The 25,704-nt window shown below is 39.8% G+C and overlaps 2 protein-coding genes across 3 annotated transcripts in view; one reads left to right on the plus strand and one right to left on the minus strand.

The window, feature by feature from the left end:
• Positions 1-1,216, minus strand: part of LOC126248779 (GDP-fucose transporter 1) — a 36,977-nt gene extending 35,761 nt beyond the window's left edge. Inside the window, exon 1 of the mRNA XM_049950150.1 lies at positions 906-1,216. Coding sequence (XP_049806107.1) covers positions 906-967 — 62 coding nt within the window. The 5' untranslated portion in view covers positions 968-1,216. The remainder of the gene's footprint in view (positions 1-905) is intronic.
• A 154-nt stretch (positions 1,217-1,370) lies between these two features.
• Positions 1,371-25,704, plus strand: part of LOC126248780 (carbohydrate sulfotransferase 11) — a 41,963-nt gene continuing 17,629 nt past the window's right edge. Inside the window, exons 1-3 of one of the 2 annotated variants that reach the window (XR_007545536.1) lie at positions 1,371-1,758; positions 12,271-12,459; positions 19,746-19,873. Coding sequence is in view for 1 of the 2 variants with exons in the window: in XM_049950152.1 (XP_049806109.1) it covers positions 12,273-12,459 (187 nt within the window). In the remaining variant the exon portion in view is untranslated. The remainder of the gene's footprint in view (positions 1,759-12,270; positions 12,460-19,745; positions 19,874-25,704) is intronic. The other variant, XM_049950152.1, reaches the window with a different exon arrangement.

The following is a 25,704-nucleotide window of genomic DNA, read 5'->3' on the forward strand; positions in this document are numbered from 1 at the left end:
TTAACCATTTTATGTAAACCACAGAAAACCTAATTCAGAATGGCCAGACTGGGACGTGAACTTACAGTCTCAAAAATGCAAGTCCATTGAGCCACACCACTCAGTAAACATTAAAGGAGAAAACACATCAGTGAAGTGTTAGCTCTGGAGCTATGCACTGTTGATGGAAAAGTGTTTTTTTGCAAAAAGTATCACATCATGAAACTCACACTCATGGTTTGAGCCACAGGCAGGCTGATGAAGTGAAAAACCAACAACAATCTCTAATGTAAATCTGCTGAATGCAGCCGAAAAACATTTCTGCTACACCTAAATGACAGAAAAAAATGTGTGGAACAGACACACCAAATTAGACTTAAATTTATAAGGTCACAAGGCTAAGAATGGTGAACAGGAGATGGCAAAAAATTAGCCAATGCAGTACAAATACATTACAACTCTTCTGGTTCATTCTTGATGTACAGTGTCACAGGCTGAGAGACTGACCCACACAATCGTTTCACATAATATGGCATTCTGCTACAGAACTGAACAGTGACAAAATTTAGGCAGGCTATACAAAACCTTAAGATGAAATACACCAGAACCTATGGCTGCATCTAGCAAATAGCATAAATTACAGTTAAAGCAGTATGTGTGAAAAATGACTACTATTACGATGAATGGCATAAGTCAGAAATTGGACAGTGCAACAGATACTGAACACATTTAATTCACAAGATCTTGGCAATCACGGTGTGGATATATACCGATAATGTAAATTTATTTAATTTGTTATTATGTGTGAACCAATAAAGGAAAAAATTGTACACCTAAGAGATTATCATCATGTTCCGCAGAAACGATCTTTTGAATGACGATATTTTGGCGCTGTTGATAAAATGAACGAAACAGTGTAATCATACCAATAAGCACAAACAACGAAAAATATCTTCAGGTATTGTGCGCACAACACGTTGTCACCCATGATGCCACGTCCACGGAGCTGGGTCGCTATACACACCCACAATTCACGAATATAAGCTTTATCGCACACTTGCCGGCTCCATTATCTGTCAGCAAACATCACGACATGAACCTCCCTCCTTCTGCTCTTGTGTCAAAACATTTTTGCAAAGCTCGTCTGCGGAAACAGAGGGCTACCAATGTTAGACATTGAATCTAAGAAACAACAGAAAGTTGCAATCTACAGCAAACATTTGTACAAAGCTAACCCAATCAACAATCTGTCATTACATCAGAGTAATTGTGTCACACGAATCTCATGTTATATATATCAATGAAGCAAGGTGAAACAGAGAATTCACGAGCGTAATTTTAGATGCAGTTGGCAGTTCTGTGCCACACATCAGCGATGTTGGTGGTATGTTTTCAGTGAAAAAATGTAGCATATCACAATAAAGTTCTGAAAGAAAGTGGAAATAGTGTCGGTCGTGACTTGTGACATTGGCGAAAACTTTGTTTCTGAAGCTACAGTATTTTATATACTATTTCTACCGACATTGCCTAAACTGTTTACATCCTAACGACTATTTGCAGAAATACTGAACGTCATAGTGACCGATTGCCTGAACGTAGAGATCATAGTAAAGTGACAGCTGAACGTAAGCTGTTGGATCTGTTAACTTCAGAGAATATGTCAAGAAGTTAATTGTCGAAATTTGAATACATTGTGGAGCATTGGTACCCAGTAAAAATGTTCTACGAATTTTTCTGGCGTACTGTGCTTTGAAAACGTCTGTATCTCCTTGTTCACAGGTAGTACGAGCATAATTGTAGTGTTTAGTTTTTGTTTTGACGCTACAGAAAAATAAATGTTTGTACTCATGTACTGGTTGGTTCTATTTCTTCTACACAATGTAACAAAGTGGGACACCATCACTGTATTGACAATTAAAGCAAAATTCGTAACAATTAGTGTTCAGTGTCTTGCACTACAGCTGCCTTTATACGGGTTGACGGAACTTCGACATGTTAAAACTATATGCTTATATGTTCGTCATGCCGTTTTAATCTGTCACTGATTTTTATGATAGTATGTACACTCCAGTGCTTGACGGAACATTTATTCTCTAAATCTTACAGTTGTTATTATTGGTTCGTGGACCATTTTGACAACAGTAGGAGAGACGTCAAGAAATACGTTACATAAAATAACATATAAATGTTAAGGAAAATAGACGTACAAAATATATATGTGCAAATATTATTCTCAGTGGCTAGGCAGATGGCAACTACAGAAAGACTATCATTGCAATTAACAATGAAGTGGAACACACCCCAGCACCACTGAATGCCACACCCGAACCACCTTTCTTTTTCCATTGGCATAGGCAAGTACAGCTACCAGTGTACCTGGAAAATAAAAACTAAACAAAAAAGAGCAGCAGCGAGCATTCATATAACCTATCTTATGGAAGACTTGCTAGTTATTTATTTATCCAGCGATTGTCTCTCAGTGATATAGGAAAACCCAAATCGGGATGGACAGAACAGCTCCTTCCTTCTGAATATGAGGTCAGTGTCTTATCAGCTGTACTACCTGATTCAGCAATTCCCTAATGTATAATGTCCCTTGATTTACACACAAGTAGTTCCAGGTAACTGGCAGTATGAAATGTTCTTTTTTTCTTCATTGCTGGACACACTGAGGGCTCCTGGACTGTTTCCAATTTGCAATTTAAAACATAGTTCCACTCTTCACTGTTGCTCACACTAGACACGCATTGATGACTTATGGACTGAGAAAATGCTCTCTTGCCTCAATTCCAGACTCCGTATTCAATTATGTGCCACTGTGCACCTGGAAAACGAAGCCAATGGACACTACTGCCCTGCATTATATCTCTTCTAACATGATCCTTGTGAAAGCAGTAAACCATAATCATGTGTTGACAAGATGCTGCAGTTATTGCCTTTCATTACTCTTCAGTACCCTGAGTCCTCTAAGTAATCTTTAATTGTATAATATTGATTACTTGTGAAGAATGTTTCAGCTGCCTTTGTAAACAAATGTGTTTCAGTAATATTTTTCACGTCCTTTGACAATTTATGTTACACTTTTGTCCCGTGATGTAAAACACTGTTTTTGTTTGTTTTCCTGCTTAAATGGTACTCCAAATTGGCTCTCATTCCATGATTGCATTTAAGCATAGAACTGTTAGTACATTACTTAGCAGTATTTTCCCTGATATACACCACTGATTAGTAGATGTACAGTACTCACTTGGTGCAGTAAGGATGCCCCCCCCCTTTTTTTTTTTACGTAGTCCTTTACAATGAGTCTGACTAATACTTCCAATTATTAATCTTATGCAGCTCCTGTTCTGCAGTTTACAAGCTGTGTCCATGTTTTGTGTCTTTGATCACCAGAGAAAAAGTCTGTAGCTAAGAAATGAGTATATGTGGGCATAGAAAGTCCCCGCAAGACATTGGCAGCTAAAAACTGTTGCTAACATCCCAGGAGCATACCTTGCTGATGAGATTATTTTTGCCAGTATCTTTGTAAGTTTTCCCCATGTTAAGAGACAATGCTCATACCTAAATACTTAGTGTTTGCTGCACAGTCTATAGATTTATCATCATGAATTTAAATTTAGGTATTTCATACAGGTGTGTGGACAGACTGGTTTCAGGTGCTGCTTTAATTTACTTTTGATGGCAGACAACACTTTGATATTTTTTGTTCGTTAGAAGTTATTGTAAAAAATACTAGCTGTTGCTTGTGCCTTTACATTACTTTCTATGTGATAGTTATAGTGTTCTACTCTCATATGTCAATTGAAATTGGCTGATCAGTGAAGCTGTAAGAAAAAAAATAGCTTCTTGTATGTACAACACTGGGACAGAATTAATATCTGGAGTTTTTTAAATTTGCCTCTACAATAATTTCTAGGAGATATTTTTGCAATAGTTTTAACAATCTTTCTACCTGCAGCTCAGTGATCAGGATGCAACAAGCTAAGTATAGATAAATGAGACCATAGCACATATGTAATAATGTGTATGGGTTATTGGAAGCGTCAGATTCCACCCGTCTGTATTGGGGAAAAAAACTAAACTCCGCCCGAACAGGCCATGGAGGCCCAACGGTACCGACCGGTCGCCGTGTCATGGATGCGAGTATGGAGGGGCATGTGATCAGCACACTGCCCTCCCAGCTGTATATCAGTTTACGAGACCGGAGCCACTATTTCTCAATCAAGTAGCTCCCCAGTTTGCCTCACAAAGGCTGAGTGCGTCCCGCTTTTCAACAGTGCTCGGCAGATTGTATGGTTACCCATGCAAGTGCTAGCCGTGCCTGAGAGCGCTGAACTTTGGTGATCTGAAGGGGAACAAGTGTTACCACTGCGTCAAGGTCGTTGGCTCCATCTGCTTAGAACTGTGACATAATGATGATGTGGTATGTTACATCACTATAGCACAATGTTTTGGAGTGGTTTGTGTTTGTACATGTTGTGTTGTATTTGATGGTGGATGTGGATGTAGATGTGTTGAGTGTAACATGTGGTATTGGGTTCATTTGAGTCTTGGTCATCACTGTGGTAATGTGGGTTTGTTTGAGACTGGGTATTCAGTGCCATAACATGGGTTTGGAAGTGTTTGATTTGTTTTCAATGAGTTGTTATGATTTTTTTTCTTTTGTTTGTGATTTTGGTGTTTTTGTTAGATCTAATTAATTTGGTGTTTGTTGTGTGTGTGTGTGTGTGTGTGTGTGTGTGTGTGTGTGTGTGTGTGTGTGTGTGTGTGTAATTGATTTGACGATTTCCATGTGTTGGTTTTTCATACTATGGGCTTCATTTTAGCTGCCATATAGGTCAAGGGAAGGAAATACGGAAGCGTCCGATCCCGCCCGTCTGCTTTGACCCATAACGTCACAAATATGGCGGAAACAAAAACAAACACACACTCTTTCCTTAAGAAGCCTAATGACGCTAACGGCACAAGTGCGGGAAATGGGGTGTTTTGGGTGGGGGGCAAACTAAATATAAACAAATTTAGACGCCTTGCGTAGCTACAACATGTAAGTGAAGACAGCCATGCATGAATACCCACCCACCTCCCCAGGGGTCGTAACCCCTGCAACCCATAGAAGATAAAGATGCTTCAGTAGCTGATTAGTGTTTTTTGTCTTTTTTAAAAAAAAGTCTCACGGGATAGAACGAACAGATCAGAAAAATAAATAAAATAAGATAAAACAGAACTGGAGACAGCCACACTCAAACCAAACTCTGCGCCGTCATGACGGTACACACGACAACACCCTTACGTCACGGGTCAAAGCCGACGCGTGGGATCGGACGCTTCTGTCGACCCCAAGGGAAATTTGCAGTATCAGATTTTTTTGCCATACCAGGTTTTTGAGTGGTGTGTGGATTCCTGTTATTGAGGGCTTTGTTTCAACTATATGTATGAAGTTAAATTCACCATACCGGTTTTTTTTAGTTGTGTGTGATCTCCTGGTATTGAGGGCTTCATTTGAGGCATACGTGTGAAGTAAAATTTATGATACCAGTGGTTTTTGTTTTTCATTTTTTAAAAGATATTTTGAAGTTATCCACCTTGGCTGTTTTTACAGCCAAAGTGGATAACTTCAAACTGTCTTTTAACAAATATACGGCTCTGATACTCCTCAACAATAACATATGGGGCATCCCTTATTGCATTTACAAAAAACACATGTAGCTCTTTGGGAAAGCTGTGTACAGAACTGCCTGGTGATCTGTATAACACAAGAATCAAGCATGTAGGTCCCTATAACTTAAATTCCAGTGCTGCTGCCCCAAAAAACGTTCCTGTAGTGTTTGCATCTGCCCATGAAAGACTTTCCATAATATCATTTTTGATGAATATAGCAGTACCACGCCCTGTATGTTTCATTTTACTAAAAGATTCAGTTCTTTGGAAACCAGTTGTTTTAAGCCCTTATTTTCTTTTCTGTCAGACCATGGTTCTATGATAATGAAAATGTCGGGTGAGTCAGAAACAGTAAGCATGTCTATATCTTCTGCTTTCCATCCAGAATGCTGAATATTTTGATGCAAGGTTCTAACGTAACAAACTTGTGCCTTAGTATCCATATTTACTATTTTGCCTTTTTTCCTACTTGTATGTATAAAATGTCATAGTAGAAATAAATATAATGATTTAACTGTTTGAATAGTCCACTAGAAGTGTTTTCAGATAACTATACCCAATATATAAACATAAACATCACTCAATGATTAGGCATTACAGCTAATACAGCTGGACAGGTGCTGTCTACTAGGCAGTATGAGATGCTATCTATGATTGCGGGACGTGATCAGCGTGCCGCCAATCCTTCTGGCTGTTGTTGCCAGCAGACGAATCCTGATGATGCGACTGCTTCTTTATTCCAGCAGCTCCCTCATATGGCATCACAAGGCTGAGTGAACCTCATTCCAGACCTCCCTACATCAGAAAAAAAATCATAGGTGGTACCGGGAATCAAATGTGGGTCCTTTCGCACCAAAGGCAACAACACTAACCACTCAGCTATGGAGATGAGGTGGTCTGTTTTCCGTGTACTTCTGTACAATTTAATTACAATTCATGAGGGTTTTTTTGCAGATGAGGGAAGGGGAGGTGGAGGGGGTCATGTTTTTGGGTAGAAAAAGGTTTGCTTTCATGACTCTGTGAACATCACACTGCAAATTTCCAGCTTCGGGTTCAGTCCCAAGGCAATCTGTTTTTACCTGTGGCTTTGCTTTGTGTATGTCAATAATCACACTTAATGCAGTGATTGGGACTCCATGTTAAGCAACTGTATTAACTGAAGTGTTTGATACTGTCTCATATCCACTCACAGCCTGTCTCCTTTCATTCTAACCTAGACGTTGGCCAGCATTGTAGATCAGTATATTACCACGTGTAATATTTCATATGTGCATTCATTATCCTCACCAACGCACAACTGACCGACCCCCTGTACTAGCTGTGTTAGCTGTTCAAAGAAGGCTAACTCGAACTTGCAAAGATGTTAGAGTTATTTGATGGCTGAAGAATAAATCACTTTTATCCTATAAAAGTTTCAGATGTTAATGTAGTCATAATCTAAAGACCTCTCTCTTCTGCGTAAATGTTGATACAGGAAATAGAGGTAACAGTGGAGACTAAGAAATCCCAAAAAAATACATTGAAACCTCCCTTTGTCCAGAATTTTATTTGCTTTTGCAGTGAAAACACTTGATACTTGTGTCAGTTTCACAGCACAAATAATATAAAATATTGTTGGCAGCAATGTGTGTGTTTTTAAGTGCAGCGAACAAGTTGCATCTATGATGAAGTCTGACATCTTCTCAAAATCCATCGTTATATTTATTAATGCAAGCATGATCCAGCTAACTGAGATACGTCTGCTGCCTAACAAGTCATTGTAAAAACTGCAAATTGTTCTCAAAGAGAGACAGAATTTATCAAAACTGAATGCAGAGCCTTAGATTTTACATATTCTGAGATCTCTGATAATGAAGAATCTACCATGTATCTTTGAACTGAAAAAGGTGAGCAGTTGAAAACCACTCATCTGATCATTTGGGAGTCTCTCACACTCCTCTTGATGAAAGAAAAAGCTATAGTTATGGAAAAGCAAATTGTTAACACGTCTCCCATATTACAATGGAACATTAAGTAGATTCAGGACTCGTGGGAAAAATTGAAGCTCTTGGTACATTAAATGCTATTTTATTTGCGCTTACAGGAATCTCATTTCAAAGACACAGAAATTCCTGTACTAAGGGACTAAAACCTGTGCAGAAATGATGACCTTAGTGGAGACAGAGCTAACAGTCAAGTGGCTCTTTTTCCCTTCCTGTGATGCATATTATTTCTTCCCAGTTCCCCATGCTACAGGGAGGCATACAATGCTGTTACATATATTATTCTAATAAAGCAATATGTTTGTTATACCTGCCACCACAATGCTGTCTGAGTAAAGTAGCACTGTAAATTACTGTGATGGAACCCCTCTCCCCATTTCTCCTAGTTGATTTCAGTGTACCTAACATTTTATGGGATTATTGTATCACCATCCCCAGTACTTGGTTGTATGGAAATTCTCCCAGGAACAGTATAGAAGACTTTTGAATTGAGGGCAGATGACATTTTTACATAGAAACATGATCAGTTTCTATTATTTAAATGCTGCTTTTATTCTCAAGTTCTTGCAGGTATTACGGAGTGAGAAGTGGCAATATCAAGTGACTTGCAGATAGTTATTCCCCACAGTTCCTGGTCTGCATCCAAAAAGACTGAGACTCCTTTCTCTCTATTAAACCTATTTTTTTTTTTTGTGGATGATGTTGAAAACATATTTGATGAACTCTCTTCCCATAGCAAACTGCGGAGTAGTTCTATCTTAAGACAGCAAATCCTACTCAGTCCTGGGCTTTATCCTCTTTCAGGCAACTTGGGGATGCACATGTTAAAATCTTGGGAGGAGATTACTCTGGTGACGCTGAAGGTGCCAGATCTCCCCCTCCCCATGGGACTCTGAATTGATGTTTGTTAGTGTTACGCCATCCCCACCAGTGACAGTGATCCTCGGGCGTGACCTGTCTTCCTGGCCCCATTCCGCCTAAGCAGGTCATCCTCAGTGTGATAATTCAATGGAACTGCAATAGATATTACTGTCACCTGCCAAAACTACAACTAATTTCCTCTCGTTCTGCAATCTGTGTTGCTCTCCAACAACTACGCTTCACTGATGACCATTCCCCAACTATTTGAGGTTACCATGTATTCTGACTGTCCCCAATAGAGCATCTGGAGGGATCTGAACATTGGTTCGCACAAATGTCATCAAAGAGAGGATTCCCCTCCACAGCACGTTGGAAAAAGTAGCACTGGAAAGTAAACAACCCTACAATTACCATTTGTAATGTTTACCTCCAGGCAGGGCATTACTTACCTTGAGAAGACCACCTTAATCCAACAGTTCTCTCTATCTCCCGCATCTTTTCTCTTGGCAATTCCAGTATGCACAACCTACTGTGGGGAAGTGCACTTCGTCTTGTTGGGGTCTTCTGATTGAACAGCTTCTTTCCAATCTTGATCTGTGCCTCCTCAATAACAGTATTTCTATCCACTTCAGTGTCACGCATGGTACTTTTTCAGCCATTGACCTTTGCCTTTACTACATTGGTAGCTCCATGTTGATATTTGCAACAGTGACCACTTCCCAGTGATCTTATCACTTCCTTGTCATTGCCCAACTGACCAGCTACCACAATGGACTCGGTAAAGAGCCAACTGGCAGTTTCATACCAGTGCTGTTACCTTTGCCCATCCCTGTAAGATTGCACTGAGGAGGTTGTTGGAGATATCTCTGATGTGATCACCTGAGCTGCTGGAACTGCTGTAGTCCTTCCCACTTGCAGTCTCATCTACTGACTGGTGCCATGGTGGGTCAAAGTCTTTGCAGCAACTATTTAGGATTGTTGAATGGCCTTGTGACATCCTTTACAGACTATCCTCCTCTCTTTTAAGTGGCTTCATGCTAAGCCTCACTATCTGATTGAATGCAGTAAGAAGGAATGCTGAAAGAGTTACATTTCCTCCTTGGAAATGTATGGCCCATCATCCCAGGTGTAGGCTGAGCTCTGTAGTATTCTCGGCTGCCAAAGATCATCAACTGTCTTGGATCTCCTTGTTTGTAGTGATATCTCTACCAGTGTGTCAGTTCTTGCTGGACACCTTGCCACCCACTTTGTGGCAGTGTCTGCATCCTCTTCTGACCCAGTTATCTTTCAAACACATAAACGACAAGGTGAAGAAATTTCCCTATCCTTCATAACCCATTACTTCTAATTACTTAATGAACCTTCCACTGACAGGGAACTGCGTCAGGTTCTTGACTCATCACATGATATTGCCCCCAGGTCTTGATTCACTTCATAATTCGATTATTCAACGTCTGAATGTTATTAGGAGACTCCATCTAATCAGGGTCAGGGTCTTCTACCACATTTGACTAGAAGGTGTTTTCCCTCACCGATGGCAAGATAGTATCATAATCCCTACCCTCAAATCAAGCGAAACACAATGTTTGTCGACAGCTACTGACCAGTAACCTCACCAACATACTCTGGAAACAGATTGAAGGGTTGCAAGCCCAATGATTATGTTTGGTTCTTGAATCATAAAGTCCTTGGTTGACCCCCCTATCAGTGTGGTTTGCGGGTGGGACAGTCACAGCTGACCATCTGATGAGGTTGAAAAGAGCAATCCAGCAAGCTTTTTCTAAACACCAAACACTTCATTTCAGTCTTTTTTTGACTTGGGTAGGGCATACAACACTGCTTGGTGGTATTGCATTTTCACCATCTTCATGACTGGGCCTTTCATGGCTCTCAACCAGTTATTATTCGTCAGTTTTTATCCCACTGGTTGTTTCAGGTTAGACTAGGTACATCACTCAGCTCACCATGGGTCCAAGAGAACAATGTCCCACAGGGCTTTTGTGCTGAGTTTACTGTCTTCCTCAGCACCATTAATGGGCTTGTAGCATCTGTTGGACCACTTGTCACCCCAACATTGTAAATCAACAACTTTTGTGTTTGACAGCTTGCAATTTGTAACCTGAGCTGAAAGCTAACTCCAAGGTGCCATTCAAAAGGCGTCTGCTTGGACCCTTTCCAAATGCTTTTAGTTCTGTCCTGTGAAAGTGTGGGTTGTGCATTTTTGTTGTCATATCACAGTCCATTCTGACTTGGAAGTCTACTCGGGTAACCAGTGCTTGGGCATTATTGCACTGTCCTGCTTTTTGGGATTCCTATTAGATAAAAAGCTGACATCATTACTCCATATTCATCAACTAGACTATGTGCATGTGAAAGCTTAGTGCTCTGCTTCCTTGCCCACACCTCTTTGGTGTGGATCCCATTACACTCCTCCATATTTACTGGGTCCTGGTCTTGGTCTTGTCCTGATTGGGCTGTGGCTGCCAGTTTTGTGGCTTAGGAGCACCTTCAGCTTGGAAATTGTAGGAACAGCTTAATGATGATAGCGCCCTCTAGAGTAAAATAGTCTGGTGGTAAAATAGTCCGCCCATTTATATGTCTGGACAGGGACTACACAGGTGGATGTCATCATCAGAAAAAAGAAAACTGCTATTTTCTTTGGTTGGTGGGTTAGAGAATGTAAAATGATAACTGGGTAGGTTGAAGGTAGATATACTAAGAATTTTTGGTTGTGGTGGTGCTGAGTGAGGAAGAATAGGACTTGAAGTCAGGTGAGGGTTCCAAGCTGAAGGTGCTCCTAAGCCATAAAACTGGCAGACATTAGAAATACAGGTGGACTACTATGAACGGAGTAGAGAACACCTTATTGCAGCTAAGACAAACACAAAGTCAACAGCCACCACAGTAGTAAAAGTTTATATGACTACTAGCTCCACAGACAATTAACAGATAGAGTATGTGATGAGAGAAAATAAATTTTTCAGATCAGGAAGGGAGATGAAAACTTGTGATGGGGGACAGGAATTCAATAGTAAGTCAAGGAAGAGGGGGAAGAATAGAGGAGAACACGGACAGGAGGAAAGAAATGAAAGAGGAAGCCGTGTGGTAGAATTTTGCAGGAAGCTTAATTTAGTCATTGCTAACACTTGGTTTAAGAATTATGAAAGAAGGTTGTAACTGTGGAAGAGACCTGGGGACACTGGAAGGTTTCAGACTGCCCTCCTATTGACTGCCTCCAACTTTACATAGCAACACACTGTCAAATCTGTACTTACTAAAATCTGTTGCTTGCATATATTTCTTGTTTTGAACTGTTTCCTACTCCTGTTTACAGGACTATAGGACTCTTCCCTTATCTCTGCATTGCACGTAAAGGTAAAACATATTAAATTCATCCAACAAAGGCCACAAGCTGACAAATAAGATGCAGATTCTTTTTGTATTTGAATAATTTGTAGAATGATCTATACAAGTTATGAATTGTAGGGATTTTGATACACTTTTCATTACAAATAGAATTATTCTTGGGGAAGGTTTGTGTGTGTAATTTATTATTGCTATGCCAGACAAGTTGTTTCGTCATAGATACTTCGTGCTACTCTTGGGAAGCCAGGACAGGTCGCTAGGAATGTATGAGGGAAACTTGTGATCTCTTATCAAAAGTCTCGTGCACCTCTCTGTGTAGCAATGAAAGATAAAGGAGAAAGAAAGTAAAGCCATTGTGTTCACTACTTTTATTTTATGAGTAAACTACAGGTACACAAAATTAATAAATGCATTTATCTTTCAGATATGCAAATCAATCTTGGAGGATATACATCATTGGTCACATTACTGTTGAATCCCAGCAAATTATATATCAACAATGAGATGGCACATAATCTACAGATGAAGACACTTCTGCTGTGCCTAGTAACATTAAGTTGCACGAGCATGCTGTTTTATTTTGGAAGCCTGCCTCGTATAGAAAATGCAGCAGGTATGTATGAGGACTCCTGGAGGGTTTTTCCAGACAGGAAAAAAAGGACATAAATAATCCTGCAGTCAGCTAATTCATACCTACATTGGTCCTGCCCACACACTGTAGCAGAAAACGAATAGGCTAGCTCAAAATCAAGTTTTATATTTTGTTAGCAACATCATTTTTGTAATATTTGTAGTACAGTCATCAATAAGACAGCAATTCCCTAAATCATTTTCACAATGAAACTGATGCTGTGCCAAGCATCATTAAATAACTGTGGATGCTGTATGTACAAAACAGTTGATGCTTTACCACAGCAACTCGATGTGACGACCACAAACGTTGTACATACAAAGCATGTTCTGGAACACACTCTCCAGCCCACCTGGTGCCTCGTCAATTTCTAGTTCATCAGCCAGAACTCGTGCCAGCAGAGCTTCCTCTGTGTCTACAGGAATCTCGTAAATTAAACTTTGCAAACAATCCCACAAGCAGTAGTCCATAGTAGTTAAATCCAGCTATCATGACAGCCTCACAGTTGGACCACCTCAACCTTTCCCTTTTTCACCATATCATTTGTTGAGATTTCTCCGGACTGCATGTGAAAAATGAGGTGATGCACCATCATGCTGAAATCGCATTTCCTGATGGATATTCAGTGGCACAGCCTCCAAGAATAGGTCCAGTACACGTCATCCTGTCTACCGTATCGCATATCAGGAAAAGCAGCTCTGAGACTTTTCTCTTTCCCTCAGCAGACGTGGACGTGTTACACATCTGAATTGAAACCTTCATAGAATGGAAACAGTACATTTCTGGACATGGGTTCCTATTAAAAATATTATGTACTCACTCCCTTCTATAAGTCCTAGAAGTTTGTAATGGGACTTTCCAAACACCATATATATAACTACCACACACTGAACATTTACAGATGTATAGCAGGTTACTTATTTCTTTTCAAGGATTTGTCTAAGGTGTATGTAGAGTTGTCAAGGGAAAACATCCTGAATCTTTATTTGAAAACACATGATGATGATGTTTAGACGTTTTATTTCTGTTGGAGGATTGTCAGAGTTTTATAGTTTTGTATTTTACTCTTTGCAGCACAACTGGTAGATTCACTAGAGTGCAGTGCAGGGCATTTTTCTTTGTAACAGTCTGTTTGCAAATAATTCTCATAGTGTTAAATATAAATGGTTTGTTAATAACACATTTAATGACTGGGTAAATTTGCCATGCATCTGATGGTCACACATTCAAATCAGTAGACTAAAAGAATTCCTGAGTGAGATATGTAATATAACCTTCACAAGTATCAAAACGTTAAGCATGATCATGATTTACATCAAATTTGCAGCAGAATTTTGTCCTTTCCTAGGTCATATTTATCAAGAATCTATTATCCATCAAATACTTCCACATGACTGGGAAAGAGCTTGCATGGGTCACTCCTGTTTACAAAAAATGGTAAAATATCAGGTACACAGAATTACATGCAGAATTCTGGAGTACATTCTAAGTTTAAACATTATGATGTTGTAGAAGAAAGCAAACGTCTCTCAAAGAACCAACATGGATTCAGGAAAAACTAGTCATGTGACACTTGTCTTTCTCTTTCAGTCATGACATCTTACAAACAGTAGCTGCAGGTGAAGAGACAGATTGTAGTCTTGGATTTGCTAAAGTCATTTGACAGTGTTCCACATCTTACAGTGTTTGTTCCTAAATATGTAATTGTTTTAATGAATATTAGACTAAAAGAAGCCATTATGCTACATTGGACGGTAAACCTTCCACAGAAACCAAAGTAAATGTGGATTGCCCCAAGGAAGCATAATAGGACTTCCTAATGTTCTCAAAAGGGTGCATAAAGGAGCATATAGACAGTCCATATGCTAATGGATTGTGGAATGAAATTGATAATATTGGTATTTTTTACCCTCTACTATGCAATTTTTAATGATGTGTGGAACGTACACAGGAAGAGCAATCTCTGTATCAAGTTTCTACCAGGAACTGGAATGGAAAGGAGTGCTTCTTGATTTAGATTGGCTTGGTGCTTCGTATGGAATGAGAGGAAGTGTGTTGAATCTATAATATCTGCCATGCGTACACTGCTGTTGTGAGCAGAATACAGTCTTTTTGTAGAGTTAACAATGTAATGCCTTTTGTACTGTGCTTTATAGGGCAGTTCGCTCCTATGCCTTCAGTTTGTCAGAGGCAGACCACAAGTCCAGCAGCATTAATGTGCTCTGAATTTTTCTTGTCTCAGGTCGCTGTGAAAGGAAAGTTATAGCTGGTAAAATTACAGAAACATAATGGAAAGAAACCAGTCCAGTTCTGTTCATTTATGATATCTTCATAATTTGCACTCAGGGCCAAGACACCGTATCCTCACTTCTTCACTACTGCAACACCTTTTCTTCTATCCGCTTCACTGGTCCTCAACCCTATGTGCCACCTTCCCGGAATTTGACCTTCACCTCTTCCCTTCACACCTCTGTCCCAATTAAACCCACTAACCACCAACAGTACTAACATTTCAGCAGCTGTCATCCCTCCCACTCCAAAAAATCTCTCTCATACCGTCTAGCTACCCATGGACTGCATAGCTGCAGCCTCAAGAACTTCCATGCACAGTATGCTGAAGGTCTCATGAGGGCTTTCACAGACAGGCGTTACCCCATAAACCTAGTTAATAAACATATTTCTCATGCCATATCCTCACACGCCCCCAGTTCTTCCACCTCCCCCAAGAATCATCCACAAAGGAGCCCCCCCCCCCCTCATCACCCAGTATCACTCTAGACTGGAACAACTAAACCATATCCTTCGCCAGGACTTTGATTACAGTATCTTTTGTCATGCCCTGAAATGAGGGGCATGCTATCCAAGATCCTTCGCACCCCTTCTAAGATGGTGAGTTGTCACCCACCCAACCTACACAGTATCCTAGTACATCCATAACCCACTCCCTCTTGCCACAGGGGTCACACCTCTGTGGAAGACCCAGGTGCAAGACCTGCCCAATTCATCAACCCGGCACTTTCTTACTCCAGTCCTGCCGTAGGCTTATCTTACCCCATCAGAAGCAGGGCCACCTGTGAAAGCAGCTTTGTCATAAACAACTCAGCTGCAGTCACTGCTCAGCTTTTCATCTTGGTATGAAAATCAACCAAATGTTGACCAGAATGAATTGCCACTGCCAAATTATGGCCAAGGACAAAGTTGACCACCCTGTGGCACAACATGCAGCTGAGCACGTGCTCAGTTTCCATGGCTTCTTCTCATCCTGAGCAATCTGGAATCTTCACTCCACCAATGTATTTTCTGAGCTACACAGATGGGAATTATCCTTGCAATACAACATTTGCCCCCATAACCCTGTTGGCCGCAATATCCATTAATCCACTGCCCCTACACCCTCCAACCAACAGTTTTCCTTTCCTCTGGTTTATCAGCCCTCCCAGTTCACATCTATACTTCCCCTTCATCGCTTGCTGCTCCCCACCAGCTCCAAAACGTGTGCATCACTTGCCTAGCCCATGCACTGGCTGCCCCTCCCTCCTGCATTCCTAGCCAGCAAACCAGCTACCTCCTTCAGAGCCGGTAGCTACCAACACCCAACCCCTCCTCCTTCCTCATGCCTCTCTCTCCCTCTATCCATCCCACCCCATACAGCCTCCATACCAGTGGTGCAGTGGTTAGCACACTGGACTCACATTCAGGAGGACAATAGTTCAAACCCACATCCAGCCATCCTGAATTAGGTTTTCTGTGACTTCCATAAATCACTTCAGGCAAGTGCCAGGATGGTTCCTTTGTAAGGGCATGGCCGACTTCCTTCTGATGGGACCAGTGACCTTGCTGTTTGGTCCCCGCCCCCAAATCAACTAATCAACCAACCAAATAGCCTCTACCCCTCCTCAGTCCACCTGCTGAACTGCAATCCTGGCATTGTGCATCCAGCTGGAACTACGGAGGGACACTGGTGTGTACTGTAGATCAAGAAAACAGTCATACCAAAAGCTAGTAAGTTTTCTTTCTTTTTTTGTGTCGGCCTGTCGACTTGATGCTTCTGCTTTTCAGTCAGTGGCTGCCTTTACTCCTAAATTATTTATATTCTACTTGAACTTTCCTACTATAAATGTGTAACTGCAATCAATTACTCATCTAGACCTCTGCACTAGTCTTTCACAGGAATTGCATTTACTGTCAGCAGTGCTCTTGAACCATGTCATAGAGTTGATAACTGTCAAGTGTATGGGATAAAAACATCACATTATTGTCAGGCCTATGTGAGAACTCTGAGTAAACATATCGCACATTAATTTTGTTGTTGTGTAAGACTTTTTCCTGTGGCTTTCTTTTATATGAGGGTGTTCTGAATCTGTACGTTAAAACTCTTGAAGCTTTTTAAATAAAACAAACGTTATAAAAATTCCACATCTTTATTGTTCATGTCTGCATATTTTTTCCTCTCATAGTCACTGTGGTGATGAAAGTATTTCTTCTAACAAGAGACCAGTTTGTTGATGCCGTCACTGTAGAATATTTGACTTTGTTGCCGGAGCCACTACCTCACCTCTGCGTGCACCACTTTTTCACTCTCAAAGTGAAGTCCTTGAAGGTGACCTTTAAGTTCTGAAAACAGATGGGACCAAGTCAGACTGTGTGGAGGATGATCGATGATGACAGTGAAGCCAAGGTGTCGGATTGTTGCAGGTGTCGCTGTGCTTGTGGGTGGCATTGTCACACCGAAGGAGAGGGTGCTCCATGTGTGGACGGACTCTTCAACTTCGTGCTCTCGGTTTTCTGAGTCTCTTACACATTGACATAGTTGCATTGCACTCCCCATTTTACATTCTACAATTCGGAGCCCTCTAGCAGCATAGGGTTGCGACTTGTGTCCATGAAGAGGGGAAGTTGACCAAATAATAATGTGAGACATGTAATACCTCAACCAATGTTGAGAATAGAATAAAGAAAATCAGGAGCATTACTTTTCAGCACAGGCTTGTATTCTTACATGCCTCTTCAGTTTCACAGATTGGACTCTGAAGTATGGACCTAGTGATTAAGCTGTATCTTTTTCTATAAATCCTCCAACCTTAATTTCAGGAAAAATACCCCAGTTTCTTGATTATACTTAAGCTTTGAACACTGACGTGATCCTGAGTCCATACATTCAGACAGGAAGTGTGCTTTTGAGAGATAAAGACAAGTATGTCAGTTGAAAAAGGTACATGTCAACAAAATTGATGATACCATGAGGTAAAAAAAAAAGTAAGTGTTAAAGATCAGCTTTTAAAACGTTCCTTGAGACCCTTAGTAAAGTGTGGAAAGTTGATCGACTAATTGAAATAATTTTATGTATACTCTGTTTTGGGGATAGTGTTTTTCTGCAGCAGAAGAGATTATGGCAAGAGACTCTGGCATGAAAAATGATTATTTTTAAAGATCTGAGCTAATTCTGCAGCAGCAGAAAATGTACCTCCATAGTTCTCACAACCGTTGCAGGGAATATGATTACTTCTTTCATATTAAATATAGTAATGATCTACACAGACAGCTGCATGTGTTGGCACACCACTTCTGGGAGTTGGGGAGGCGTACTGGCCCCAGATAGATTCTGCACTGCAAATTAATGATGAGGGCTGGTGTTGGCCAGCCTCGATACAGTTTTTAGTCAGTTCCCAATCTGACTAGGTGAATACCAGCTGGTACCCATGTCCTGCCTCATTTACATGATCACAGAAATTCTGGAAATGTTCACACATTTTGAAATGGGATAGCACTAGATGCAAACAGATGGTATGCACAGATTCTGTCTTTGAGGGATGGGCAGGGGGGGGGGGGGGGAGGTGCAACAGGAAGGGAATCTGACCACCCATGTTTATAAGGCCAGGAAAAAGATTACTTTTACATATACTAAATTCTGTGAAGTGTAATAATATTCATAAAGGGAATAATAAAGACTTTTTGTAAGATGTGTGAAGCAGAAATAATCTCCTAAATATGAGAAGGTAAAATGCACAAGGGAAATAAAATGTGGATTCTTGGGAAAGCTGAATGTTGGATTGGGAGAATGACACTTTCAATTTAGAATTTTTTACACTGTGAACGTGGATGAAATGATAAAAATTTCATAGATAAAGCTGCATTATGTGTACACTACATCTGCCATAAAAATATCAAGTTTGAAGATCATGTGCGCTAGACAGATGTTTCATAAAAACAAAATGTTGCACTTAAGACAGAGGACAAATTGTTTTATTGACGTCACCTGTTTCCCCGTTTCAGCTAATTAAAAGCATGCAAATGAAATTTATGTTTTCGTTATAGTGCCCTCTGTGATAAAGAAATACTACTACTACTACTACTACTGGCCATTATAAATATGAAATTATAAATTTTACCCTAAAAATTTTAGCATTATTAACATGATTTTTCTTGTATGCAATTTTTTTGTTTCAGAATGCAGTGTTTGATAATTATTTCCTGAGAATTCTCTCTCTCTCTCTCTCTCTCTCTCTCTCTCTCTCTCACACACACACACACACACACACACACACACACACACACACACGGTAATTTTTTAAAGGACAGAAAATATAATTTCTAGGTTTTTCAAGTGTGGTTTTGGCAATGTGAAGATAGTCACAGATGCAAAACTCATAAAATCATTGATAATTTCTGCAATTGTGTAAAGCAGACTGTCATAGAGTTCAAGTGAGTCAAAGCTCTGTTGTCTAATTTCAAGAATTTACATTCATAGATTCACATCAAACTTCTGTACTTGTAAAAAATGGGGCACAATTTTAAAATTGTGTTGTACAAAATGTAGTTAAAGGAATCACTACATCAAAATGAAATCAAAACATGGGGGTTTAGATTTGCAGTTAATCACAGTAAAATGATGTTACTGAAATTTACTGTATCAGTTACTTTAACCTGTTTTTATGTGGATGAGTGCATCTGTTCTGACTTAAATGGTTTAACAATCTGCAGCAGTGAAGAAGAAATGAGAAGGGAAAGGAAAAGACCATTCCTATGTTAGCAGTGAGATATGAGTGATATTCTGAGTTCCACTGCACATGTTGTATTGAGATGTCAATGAAAATGTCCCATTTTTGATCCTTTTGTAAGACTATAATTATTTAGAGAAATAAATTAAAAAGTTATGCATTGTCAAAGATATTTAATCACACTTCACAGATGTGTTGTTTTTGAAATACTTCAGAATATAATTTGTGTGTCTCAGACTAAATGACTGTGTTTTGTTACTTGTTTTTCAGGCAGTCTGTTAAAACAAGAAAAACTGAAAACTCTCTCTGCATGCTGGCTTCTATTTAACACAATGCTAACTGAAGCTCTTCTTTCAGTTAATCCTGGTTGAAAAGCTGTAACCAAGACAAGGAGCAGGGTATGTCACTTCTCTTGCTGTCTGCTATCCAAGTGTATATTATACCACTTTTACAACTATGTAGTGTAGTGGTATATTTAACTATCTAAATACTGTTAGCAAGCGAACTAGAACTCTCTGTTGTTGGTTGAGTGTCTTGGTTTTCATGTATGAGACTAAAATGTTATGTAGATTGTTTGTTATATTACTGGATATTTCTCTGAATTTGAGTGAATGGATTTTACATATATCTTAACACCTTGTCTCACCAAATAGATACATAATGCTTGCTTAACATCACTTTTGCTGCATGCAAAAATACCTGTATATGCTACAACATAAAAATGTAATTGCTCCATATAGTCTGTCAGTAAACTGAAGTGCTAGCAGAGCTTGTGGTGGGGGAAGTTCCCTTTCCAGGAAGAATGCTACAGGATGACTCAAGAATCAGTTTCCCATCTGCTGTGTGGTACAGCATAAGGGGATTTACATAGATACTATTCATGTGCATTTCTTCCATTTGACATATTAGTTACTAATTTTGTATAGGTTTAATGCATTTAGTGGAAAATAAATTCTTCTCTGTGTGTCTGCACACTATTTTGGCATTAATTTAAAGGGTGCTCTGTGGGACCTTCTAAAACAGCATGTAGATGTTTCTTGTGATGTAGTGGGTTACAGATTGGGGACTCACCTGCTCTCTCTTCAGTTTGCAGACAGACTATACTATCCAAGGTATTTCTCTTCCAGGTGTGTCAGTTTGAATGTTTTCTGGCTCAGAGAATGCACTTTTCTGTGCTTTATGTGATTTACCACCTCAACAGAATTTGTCTGGGTAATATTCGATATGTACAACTTTGGTGACAGCTTCAAGTTACAGTATTGTTTGAGAAACTGTATTAAATACATTCAAGATGAAGTAAAGACTTAGGTAGTCATGTCAGAAGCCATGCATATTACAGAAGAATGATGTGACCCACTGGTACAACAGTTAATGTTACATATCCAAGTGTTGTTAATTCAAATTATAATTATCAGTGACATTTAATGGTCTTGCTATATTGGTCTTGTTGACTTAACCAATGTGGAATATTAATAAGCTGCTGGATAGTTATGGACAGAATAGCAACAATGGAATGAGTGAAAAAAGCCACCCCCCTGTATTTGGAGACATAGAGGGGTGAGTAATGACTTAACAAAAACGTGCACACATTAGCTCATCTTAAAAATGTGCTGTCTTGTTTAGCACACACACCTGCAGACAGCACACACACCAACACACAGTTGCATTGTTCTGGTGCTGTAGGATCATCGTGCTGCATTGCTATATTCAGATTAGGCATAAAAATGTTCGCTTTCAAAATGCATTGCCTATCCGTTAATATAGGTTTGATAGAACTGACCAATTTCTCTCTTTGATGTAATTTGTATAACAACTTTGTTGACTTAAATAATTTGAAGGCATCATCTTTAAACTGTCAATGTGGCCCTTTTTTTCCCAGAGCATGGAATTTCCCGTGGAAGTACGATGAATTTTGCTAGCTGGATTTAGTAACCTTGTGGCAACAGCATTGATTTTGTAAATATACTTTCATGATTATAAGTCTTGAACAGGATGCCCATTTAATATTAGGTCTTACTTTTCCAGCATCTGTGCTCACTTTATCTAGATTGATGGACCAAGCTATGATTCTCCTGTCTTTCTCTAGCTTTAGAGCACAATGTGGCCAGAAAATAGTACTATTGACAGATGAAGCTTTCTCTATCCACTACTCCCTCCCAGAGAGAATGTTTCTAAGTCATTTTGCCTCAAACCAGACAATGTGGTAATAAATAACATTTGGTTGCTTCTTGCAGAACATTTTGGAATCAGCAGATTGTATGGATTGTACTACCTGAGCTTCTAATGTTCAGGATAAGTCTTCCAAAATTTGAGGAAAGTCTCAAGTACATGCACAAACTTTATATCATCCTGACTGTATTCATTTGTAGGTTGATTATTCACTCTGTGCTTCTTGCCTACATGTGTTAACCCACTCCCAACATACAGTGTATATGTGACTGTAGTAAGCAGAATCAGTAATGTTTTAGAGATTGGTTTTTATGGCCTCTGTTCTAAAGTTGAATCTTATTGTTTATTGAGGGAAATACATTGTCAAATTTTCAGACCATGTCTTCTTCAGTCAATGTGAATTCATTATTTTGCTTATGTATCCTTTTGTTACCTGTGAAACCAATATTATATCTCACAGTTCTTTTCAAAGAGAAGTCCAACACTATTCAAGTGCAGCACTAGTGGTGTGCTAATAGACTTGGCTACATTAATTAAATATTTGTCTGATCTTACAAAACAGTGTTAAAGGACAAACTATTAAAATCAGTCATAGAAGAGGGACAGGAGGCAAAAAGGCAGCTTGATTTATTAGGAGAATTATGAGAAGTTGAGTTATTCTACGAAGGCTCTCGCATGCAGTTTTTTTTTCTCCTCCTCCTCCTCCTCCTCCTCCTCCTCCTCCTCCTCCCCCCCCCCACCCCCCCTGCATGTTTGCGATCTTTGCCCAGTCAGGTAAAAAGGAGGAAACAAAGGAATTTAACTATGTGCCACTAACATTTTAACCAACCAGTTTAATCAGTGTGAGTTTCTTTTAGATGTGCTTAGAAGTATTAAATGGAAATTTCATAAAATGATGTTGGAGAAGTGTAAAGAACAAATATTCAGAACAGATTGTATGATGATGATTCTGCTGCCTCATTACATCCCTCATGTAAGAACCACAAGAACAGTATAAAAAGAAATAGAATTGTGAAGAGGCAGGTGTACAGCTAATTTTCTTTTGCTCCAAGACTGGAACAGAAAACGTAATGATTAGTAATGGTATGAAATATCTCATCATGTGTTGAACAGTGACTTGGGTGTAACAGTAGGTGCAGCTATAAAAACTTAATTAATTAGCTGCCAAGGTAGAATGTAACTCTTACACACACCTGAAAGAGATGACTTTGTATGAGCTTCCATTTCCATGGCAAGTCTCATCTGCCACTCCTCTCACCTGTTGAATCCATATTCTTAAAGAGAGAGAGAGTATATATATATATATATATATATATATATATATATATATATATATATATATATATATATATATATATTTGCAAGTACCCCTCAAAAGTTGCCATATAGTACATCAGAATAACAGAAACACAGAACTCTTGTGAGTAAGGGCAGGGCTGGTTTAAGGTTGCACAGGGCTGGTAGCTCTGCAGTAAAACAACATGCACTATAAACAACTAGTGCCAACACACAATGAAAATTAAAAATGTGGTCATCTCAACTCGTGTGGTGGTGCTAGTCGTTTATGGTGTGTGTTGTTGTTCTCCATACGCCACCTTGGTTTCCTCATAATCGTAGCCCTGCTCCACCCACCAAAGGTTTAAATTGTTGTGTACAGTGATTTCTTATCGCATTTGTGCATTGAAAATGACAGGCAGTGAATGAACAATGTATGTAAAGGAACATGGCAATGTAATAATTATGGAGGACTAGAACCCTGTGATAGGTAAGAAATAAATGACAGAGTTACAGAAGAATGTGAGCTCTGTATCAGGAATGATAGAGGAAGAAACTAATTGAGTTCTGAATAAACTTCAGCTAGTAACAGTGAAAACGTTATTCAAAATTCACAACAGGAGGATGTGTACTTGGGAAAGGCCTAGATGACAGTGGGTACCAGATGGATTAAATTGTGGTGAGACAGAGATTCCAAAATTAGATATTGGATTGTAAGATGTATCCAAGAGTGGTTATATACTCAGATCAAAAATTAGTAATGATGAAAAGTAGGTAAAATCTTGAAAGAATTACAGGAAAAATCAGTGTGGAAAGAAGAGGGATACTGAAATAGTGAGAAATGTTGATGTGTGTTTAAAGTTCACTGGGGCTTTAGATACCAAGGTAATGAATACCATAGTATGGAGTTCAGTTGAAGAGGAATGGACATCTCAGAAAATGGCAGTAAGAAAAGTTAGATAGACAAATACAAGTACAAGGAAGGAAACTGCAAAGAAACTTTGGGTGACGAAGAAATACTTCAGTTCCCAGAACGAATTTTTAACTCTGCAGTGGTATGTACACTGGTGAGAGACTTCCTAGCAGATTAAATCTGTGTGTTGGACTGCAGGAGTAGTACTCTTGGAAGAAAGGATATTGTGGAGATGTGACTTAGCCACATACTGCTACAAGTCAGTGGCCAGAGCCCAGGGCATTGACCACCCCTTCATGAAACTCCTGTGTTAGCCATTGTGTTCAGCAACCTGGCGAAATGTGGCAGTGATATCCCTTCCACCTGGTCAGCTGACAGACAGACAGACAGCTGTATTTATACCCCCAGTGGCCAGCAAGTCATTACCAGGGCAACTGGGTCGTGTTGGGCTGCCCAGACTGTGCCATTTGCTCCATTGAAGTCAAAACCATACTGATAATTTAGCCACCACTGCCCTAACTGAGCTTCGAACTGTGGACTGCTGCCTGACTGCCTAGAAACTTGGCAGCTCTGCACTCTGCCACCTCTGTGGGATGACATTGCTGGGATCCCGCTGCTGCCTCGTGGTCCAAGGCAAGACTGAGATTCCTCTCAGCTCTGTGTTACTGGGGTCCACCAGCTGCTGCTCTCCAGCAATTGTTAAAGGCCCCATCACCATCTGCCACATCACAGAGGCACTGTTCCACCACACTAGAATATGTCACCTGGATGCCATGCCAAGCCGATCCAAGAGCTGTGTCCACTGCTGCTGATTCAGCATCCGGTCTGGCTACATTCACTGAGTGTGCATGCTGCCTTCCAGCTGTGTGTGTACACCGTGGGGCTGTCACCTGTTTTTGCCACGTCTACTCTAGGACAGCACGGAATGATACCAGGCAACTACCAGGATGAGGGCACTCACATGATATTGCTAAAGTCAGTGGAATAATAAAGAATTGTTACGTTCGCATTCATGTCTATCTGCAGCCTGTCATCCTCACACTCCTACAATGCTACATTCTGGAGTCACCCTCTATGGTCTTCTGTCTCCCTCACCATCAGCTGGGAAGTCAAGCACCTCCTGACCAATAATGAACGTGGCTCCCACCAGCCTGTATCGGTCATTGCACACCTAGACCCCTGAGAATAGAGTGGATAGATGCAAGGAGATACGTTGAAAGCCTCTGTCTGATGGCATGATAGAAGCAGAAATGGGAGTCAGTTTGGAAGACATTTATTTATTTATTTATTTATTGACATAGGGATCCATTAGTAGCCAGAGTGGACATTGGAATGGAAGACATTTATTTATTTATTTATTTATTGACATAGGGATCCATTAGTAGCCAGAGTGGACATTGGAAACATACTATCAGACTTTTGCAAAAATATAATCCTAACAGTCTCAAAGATAGCAATAGCAGATAAGTGCAAGAACTATCACACAGTCAGCTTATGCAAGCAAATTGCTGATAAGAATAATGTACAGAAGAATGGAAAAGAAAAAGCTCACCATGACTTTCAGTTTGGATTTAGGAAAGGTAAAGGCATCAGAGAAGCGGTTTTGACATTGTGTGTGATAATGGAAGGGAAGGCTTAAGAAAAATTAACCTGGTTTTATAGGCTTTCTTGACTAAAAATATATTTGACAGCATAAGCTATAAGCCAAATATGGGTAATATACAATATGTACAAAATCCAAGAGGGAATAATAAGAATGGATGACCAAGAACAAAGTGCTTGCATTAAAAAGGATGTAAGTCAGGGATGCCAACTTTCTCCCCTATTGTTCAATTGGTACATTGAAGAAACAACGATAGAAATAGAATATAG

Source organism: Schistocerca nitens, chromosome 3 (genome assembly GCF_023898315.1).
Source record: "Schistocerca nitens isolate TAMUIC-IGC-003100 chromosome 3, iqSchNite1.1, whole genome shotgun sequence".
Taxonomy (NCBI): domain Eukaryota; kingdom Metazoa; phylum Arthropoda; class Insecta; order Orthoptera; family Acrididae; genus Schistocerca; species Schistocerca nitens.